The sequence below is a fragment of the Nanorana parkeri genome, unplaced genomic scaffold, assembly GCF_000935625.1.
Source record: "Nanorana parkeri isolate BGI_ZX_2015 unplaced genomic scaffold, ASM93562v1 scaffold903, whole genome shotgun sequence".
NCBI classification, from domain to species: domain Eukaryota; kingdom Metazoa; phylum Chordata; class Amphibia; order Anura; family Dicroglossidae; genus Nanorana; species Nanorana parkeri.
Window position 1 is genome coordinate 287,595 of NW_017307171.1, and position 7,954 is coordinate 295,548.

General features: G+C 44.8%; 1 protein-coding gene across 1 annotated transcript in view; it reads left to right on the top strand.

Annotated features, from left to right (window-relative positions):
- The window catches only part of LOC108794839 (probable protein S-acyltransferase 23), a 52,523-nt gene extending 49,109 nt beyond the window's left edge, over positions 1 to 3,414 (top strand). Inside the window, exon 10 of the mRNA XM_018565950.1 lies at positions 3,220 to 3,414. Within this exon, the coding sequence (XP_018421452.1) occupies positions 3,220 to 3,414 (195 nt within the window). The remainder of the gene's footprint in view (positions 1 to 3,219) is intronic.
- Positions 3,415 to 7,954: the final 4,540 nt, after the last annotated feature.

A 7,954-nucleotide genomic window follows, 5' to 3' on the forward strand; every position in this document is an offset into this window, starting at 1 on the left:
AATGGGCACCCAGCCGCCATCTCCAGCACGTACCGCTCTGTTTGGATTTCGTAATCATCGTGGGTCTTGATGACAGACTTGATGGCCACCTTCTGCTGGCTCCTCCGGTGGGTCGCCAGAACAACCTGAATGAGAGAGAAGACAAAAGTTAGTGGTGTGTCAGGGAAAGAAAATGTGTTCAGGGCTGGGGCAGGGTAGAACTAGCATTGACTTTGAAACGGAATGAATTTTAGGTGAAGGCTGTTGGGTTCAATGACAACCAGTCTTCTTATATCTCTGGCAGTGAGACCTATCCCCATTTGTGTTCCCAATGCCTTCCACCTGCTGCAGCCATTGTATAGGGTCATGCTGTCATTTTTTTCAACCTCATCAACTATGTAAATATTTTAACATTGTAATAGAACAGCAGAGGACACCAGGGAGTGTGATTGCAGAGGGCAGCAGGTGATCATTTGTTCTACCAGTAGCGGTAGCAATTTTACAAGGCTGATACATATTGGCTAGTTGTCGGAGGGGAATTTGTTTTGTGGGGGAGCTCCAAATGCTAGTTATAGGTGAGTAAATGAGCGCTTACCTTTCCAAAGCTTCCTGCTCCAAGTACGTGGTGCAATATGAAGCTTGAAATGTCACATCCGGTGGTCTTCGTATCTGTCAGTCCGGGAAAGACACTCACCCTGCTGGGGGTGATGTCAGGGGTCCCAGGGCTGAAGGATCCCGAAGGTTCCTGAGCGGCAACTGCCATGCTCAGAGTTGTCTTAACCTCCGCCGAGGTAAGACTGGATGCACTTCCAGGCCCTGATGACTCTGGGCACACACTCACTTCAGCTGAAGTGAGGTGGGAAGGGCTGCAAGGCCCTGAAGTCTCCTGAGCAGCCGCCATGCTCAGGGTTGTCTCTGCCTCGGCCGAGGCAAGACATAATGGCCCTGATGACTCTGGGCACACACTCACTTCAGCTGAAGTGAGGTGGGAAGGGCTGCAAGGCCCTGATGTCTCCTGAGTGGCAGCCGCCATGCTCAGGGTTGTCTCTGCCGAGGCAAGACACAATGGCCCTGATGACTCTGGGCACACACTCACTTCAGCCAAAGTGAGGTGGGAAGGGCTGCAAGGCCCTGGCATGACACTCGCCATGCTGATGGTGGTGTCCAAGGTGCTGACCTTAGCCGAGGCCGCACATGTAGGACTGCAATGCCCTGAAGGTTTTAAAGAAACTCCACGGCGGGGAGAGGAGGAGAGAGACACCGACTGATGCTAGGGGAGGGGGGGAACACCGACGTTGAGGGAAAGAGGGTAGAGACACCGTCCGATGCTGGGGTCCCCTAAAAATTCCCTCGGCCAAAAAGGGGTCACGAGTGGAGAAAGTTTAAGAAGGCCTGCTCTAGAACACCCTCCACTAGTCTGTCCAGCTATCACCTACTCTGTCTGCTTTTAACTGAACCTTGAGCCTATTCTGCCTCCACCTAAAAACTGTACTTTTACTTTCTCCATCAACTCATCCCTCACACTGAATGCCTTTTGTATTACTTGTAGCTCCCTTTAGATTGTAAGCTTCAGGACCAGGGACCTCCTAACCCTCCTGTATTGAACTGAATTGTAAATGTACTGTCTCCTTTATTATGTAAAGTGCTGTGCAAACTGTTGGTGCTGTATAAAGCTTGAATAATAATAATAGGCGTGCTTACCATAGCTGCTAGTGCACAGCCAAGGTGCCGCTGTCAGTCGGAGTTTCAAAATGCTACAGTAGGAGATTTCGTTTTTCACGAGCCTGGTGAAGGGGACCCTGTGTGGCCCCAAAAGCGCTTGATTTTCCGAGTGACACATCATTAAATGGATTCGCACAGACCCATGTGTTTTTGTCGTGCCTGGTGTGCTGGTGACGTCTACATCCAAAGTTATTTACCAGACGTGACCCCATCTTTGATATTTGACTAAAAATTTGGGTAAGAATAAATGTTTTTGTTAACATAACGAAGGAAAAACTGTTTGTTTGTTTTTTTTTTCTGTACTGTTTTCATTATACTGTATAGTTAAAAAAAAAACCCCAGTGGTGAATAAATATCACCAAAAAAAAGAAAGCTCTATCTGTCCCAAAAAATGGTATAAAATTAATTTCAGTACAGCGTTGTATGACGGAATAAATGTCAGTCAAAGTACCGCAGCGCTGAATACTGAAAAATGGCCTGGCCAGGAAGGGGGTGTAAACACCCCAGTTATCAAGGGGTTAAAGAACAACTCGAGGAAAGATAAAAGTTAACCCTTGCAGTGGGCCTGATCCTCGATCCTGCTAGACCTCTAGTCCCTACAACTTCTTCTAACCCGGGCTCCATCGGTCTAAGGACCCATGACATCATCACGTCTGATACAGTCCATTCACCTGTATTAGATGTGAGGACCGTAAGGCTGGGCACACACCTTACAATCATCGCAAGACTTTTGTCTTGCGATGGCTGTAAGGTACTTAAAAAAATGTACGATCTGCCTATCTTGCATAGGCAGATCGTACTTGCGATGATCGCAAGCCACGCCCCCTGAGGGGCGGGCTTTTCCGATGACCGCAATTCAGAACGGGCAGTGTGCGCTTGCGCACACCAGCCCGTACGGCTTTTATCGTACGAACATGCCACCATGCCACGATGTTCGGCGGGTTTTCGAACATGTCCGTAAGTTAAAAGTCGTGCGACCTTACAGTAGTAGAGGTCGCACGGCTTCCACACACCTTACGATAATCGTACGATCGCGGGATTTCCCGCGATTATCGCAAAGTGTGTGGGGACCTTAAGGGACATTCCACAGCCAGAGTGGAGGGGGAAAGAGGTGAACACACACCCCTGCAGGATCAGGTGGGTATATCTTATTCATTCCATCCCCTAGAGAAAAATAAGCAGTTAACCCTTTCCTGGAGTTGTTCTTTATAGTGTATGTCAAGGCAAAAACTATATTTTCTAGTTTTGAATAGAGTGGGGAGGGATTAAGGATTCCTGTTGGGTTTTTACTGCTCTCTGAGGCTCTATTAGACAGATTTACCCTCACTTCCTGTCCTACTGACAACACACACACACTCAATCCAAAACTAAGAATAACATTTTCACTGAATCTAAACTGTAAAGGTAGCTTTGACCATGAAAATGAATTTGACATTATTGAAATGATCACTGTACCAAATTCTGCTGCATCTGACAAAAGGAATAATCTGCGATTGTCATTTCACTGTATATTGACAGTTATATATGGCAGCTGTGAACATCACAACAAACGAGAGGATGAATTTAAAGAAGTACTCGTACCTCATGGATGAAAGTGGAAAGTTCTACAATCCATTTGACAGGGGACTGTTACTGAACCTCCTGGAGTTCTTCCATTTCATTCCACAACTCCCTGAAGAGAGGATAAAGAAAAGGGAAGTGAATGAAATCTGAAAACTGAAAAGAATTTCAGATTTTAGAATTTAATTTATATGCTTATTTATAGAGATAAGTGTATATTTTCTATTGTGTTTTTCAAATAAATCATTTTATTATGACATGAAGCAGACGTTTGTGAGAGTTAATTTTAGGAGGTGTGACACTAGCTTCATTCACTCTGTTCCTGCATGTTTTCAGTAAAAATAAGACAAAACTACAAACCTGTGGGCTAGATGCATCAGAAAATAAGTGTAATTACCATAGTACAGTAGTTCTTTATTGACATACATTGATAATTAGTGCCTGATGCATTGAAAATCAGTAATGAAACATCTCCATCACTTGAACCTGTAGGTATACAACTTTTGGTGCAAGGCACAATCCCCCACTGCTAAGATCACCTCTGTTACACAGAATATTTTGTTGTTTTACTGGTTCTAACCCTGATTTAGAATATTGTATAAGTTAGAAAGCTAATTATAATTAACCTGAATTTGTGGGAGTGACCAGCTCCCTATTTAATCCTCCACCTGGCTTCCAGTGCATCACGTTTCTGTGGGATCACTGCAACCCTCCCCTTTCTACATTTCATAAAAAGGTATGCCCTCTTTAGGTGTACCTGCGACAGCGGTCACAATAACGCTCAGACCGCTTATTCTAAAGGTGGCCATGCACTGTACAACCATCGCAAGACCTAAGTCTTGCGATGGTTGTAAAGGGATTAAAAAAACATACGATCTGCCTATCTTGGACAGGCAGATCGCACTCTCGATCATCGCAAGCCCGCCCCCCTGAGGGGCGGGCTTCCGATGACCGCAATGCTGAACGGGCAGCGTGCGCACACCGGCCCGTTCGGCATTTGTCTTCCGAGCACCGTTCTAACCAGCCGAGAATCGTACGATTCCCGGCTGGTTTTCGAACATGCTGGTTCGATGGAAGACGTGCGACCGTACAGTAGAAACGGTCGCACGTCTCCGTTCACACTGCTCGATTCTCGTACGATCGCGGGATTTCCCGCGATTCTCGTACGAGAATCGAGCAGTGTATGGGCACCTTAAGGCTTCTGTGCACTAGATATTAATAATGACCACACACAAGTTTCTATGAGATGACTTTATTTGTACAGGTAATGGGAAAACATGTGAGGATAATAACTATACAAGGAAAAGCCGCCTCTTTGCCTCTTTCACCTATAACAACACGCCCATTGTGCCTTGTGGTACGGGTGATCATTTTAAGTAACACTCCAACAATACATGAGTTTGTTCTTCACTTTAAGCAAGCGGAAATCAACTCTGTTTTTTGGGGTTCTTCAGCACTAATCTTATATTCTTATTGGATCAGTTCTTAACATATATTTCATTTAATTTAATAAAAATATAAACTACATTAAACCACATGGCTCTCACAAGCGATCAGCCTAGCACAACGTGTATATGGCTAGGTAGGCTGAGCGTGTGGGCCTTCCACCATGCTGATTCTGGACTGTATACAGCAGGGGTGGGGAACCTCTGGCACTCCAGCTGTGGTGAAACCACAAATCCCATGAGGCATTGCAAGATTCTCAAAGCCTCAGGCATGACTCCCAGAGACAGATTCATAAGATTCGTAGTTTCACCACAGCTGGAGGGCCGGAGGTTCCTCACCCCTGGTACACAGTATTAGTCAGTGCCTGTAAAAATGGTACACTTTTTTAAAACATCAGCCCTGTACCAGCAGGAAACAGACTCTCCATACCCCCACTGCTCCACGAGGGGAAGCAAGGGCCAGAGTGGGGTAATAACTGTCCTGCCCCCCACTCCCTGATATACCTGTTAAATTGATTAATGAAAGAGAATCTAAACCCATGACTCGCCAATGTTTTACAAACTCATAAAACACTGTTTATAATGTAACAAAGGATCTGATCGAAAGAATAAATTAGGAAGCATCCATGTGTCCATGGTCTATTAGAATTGGCCACATAACGCAAGAAGCTGCACAATACCATTGAAGATAGACAGGATTATTCACAAAAGGGTGAAGGGTTTAGAGAAGGCAGGAACAATCTAGGATAACATAGCTGATTCAGAGAAATTCTCCAATTCAGCTCATTTTCCAGTTCAGCTATATTGTCCTAGACGGTTCACTACTCCTGCCTTCTCCAAACTCTTCACCCTTTTGGGAATAGACCTGAGAGTATTTCTCCCCAAATATAATCATACATGCTTTTGGAAGCAGATTCAACTCTGGAAGAATAAATGAACAATTGGTAGAGGGGAATGATTTTTAGATTTGCATATGCCAAGTGCACAGATGCACCCTTCACTTCAGAGTGGGGGGTGTAGTACTTTACCTAATCTATAACTATGCATCCCGCCCCTTACTTCCCAGTCTGCCCCTGAAAGCTAAAGAAACTGGTAATTGTGTGAACTTGACTGATGTTTTAAAGAGAGGGGAGGCATCTTGTTTAATGGCCCTGTGGTAATGGTAACATGAGGGTCACCGTCAACATTTTAAGAGGCACATATATTGCACAAAAAGGTTTAACCCTTTCATGACTGAGGCCTTTTTTTCATTTTTTGCACCCATGTTATATTCCACATTTTTGGCCTGAAAATGACTTAAAACCCCCCTACATTATATATTTTCTGAATGCCAAGACCCTATAGAATAAAATGGTGGTAGTTGCAAATTTTTATGTTGCGCAATATTAGCGCAACTCCTTATTAAACCCCAACATTTAGTGAAAAATTTAATTAAAAGCCCCAAAACACAACAAAATACCCATTTTTTAAATGAAATATAAAAGATGAGGTTACAACGAGTAAAACGATACCCAACATGCCCAGGTTACAAATTGCGTGCGTCCGTGAAACGGCGAAAAACTGCAGTAACCCAACAAATCCATAGAAGACGCTTTACAAGCCCCCACAGGTCATCAATTTAGAGATACCCCAAAATACTGGCCCTAGAATTATTGCTCTCACTCCGGCGTGCGCGGCGATACCCAACATGTGTAGCGCGTTCGTCGTTTTCATACGTAGGCGCACCCAACGCGTGTTTACGTGGCGACGCGCATGCTCACGAGGGGGGGGACTTTTAATTTTTTTAAATATTATTAGATTTATTTTATTTTATCTTTAAAAACTTTTTTTTTTTTTACTTTACTTTGACTGCTATCACATGGGGGGGCTTACAAGCCCCCCCATGTGATAGCAGATGGTGGTGACAGGTACTCTTTAAGGTGATGCTGGGGGTCCAAAAGACCCCCAGTGTCACCTTTACACTGGAAATAAGCTATTGAAGTGCAGATCGCACTTCAATAGCTTATTGCTGGGCTGCAGGAGCCCAGAACTGACAGCCCAGGGACCGGAAGTGATGCAATCTGCATCGCTCCCGGTCCCATAGAACGGGGAGGGGATCGATGAACGGAAGTTCGTCAACCTCCTCCCCAGCTCCCCAAGGACGCCGGGCCCGTAGGAGGGGCAACGGAGCCCGGGAAGCACGGCGGCGGCCCCCTTCTACGGGACACAGAAGCGATCTGTCGCCAGAATCGCTTCTGTTGTAAAGCCGACAGTCGGCTTTACAAGGTTAAACAGACTTAAGGCGGCAATAGCCGCCGGGAGTCTGTTTAAACAGCGTCAGTCACGAAGGGGTTAAGGCTGAGTTCACAGAAGCAGCAGCCTTCATTGCCCTCTGAAAAGTAATCCACAGAACAACCGCCTGTTTTTTCTGCCCCCTGAGAACAAGGCATAAAACATTTAGGCCCCATTCACACTGAGCGATTTATGGAGCGATTTTTGCAGCGATATCGCTCATATTTCCGCGCTATATCGCTCTATGTAGCTTCACCAATACATTTCAATGTAGCTGTTCAAATCTCGTCGCTCAATATCGCTCAATATCGCTTGTAGCTCGTCGCTGGTAGCTTGTCGCTCCTACATGACCCTTTTTTAGAGCGATTTTGAGCGATATTGCTCCTGATTGCATACAGCCCAATAGGAAGATGTTGCGCGATGTCGCGCGACACGTCGCTCAAAGTCGCGCGATTTCCATGTCCCTCAGTGTGAATGGGGTCTAAAGGAGCACTTCCGAACCTGGGTGATACAACTTTTCTTCTCGCTATACCAGGTAAAAAGCTAAAGTGATGTCAACACTTACATTCTTGTTTACATCCCATGGGGAAAATATTTTAAGCTAAAGTGCAGCCATTTTGGGGTTTTTTTTGGCAGGATGGTTCAAGTACAATGTAAAATTAACTGTTGTACCAGCCATATTTCAACTAAAAAAAATATATATATATTTATGTATTCCAGGTACTTCTATAAATGTAATATATTGTAGCTTACCAGTCCTTAGATTTAGTAGCATTCGTTTTCTTTTTTTCCCTTTATTTTTCCCTGGTAATCCTGCAAATAGCACACTTTCTGTATCTGCATGACTTTCTTCTGCTCATTTCTCCACTGTATCTACGGAGGGAATCATAGTTGGCAAGCAGACTGAACTTCAAAAACTTCTGCTTTTGTTCATCCCCATTACAAGGTGGATTGATGTGACTGAAAAAAGAAAAGGA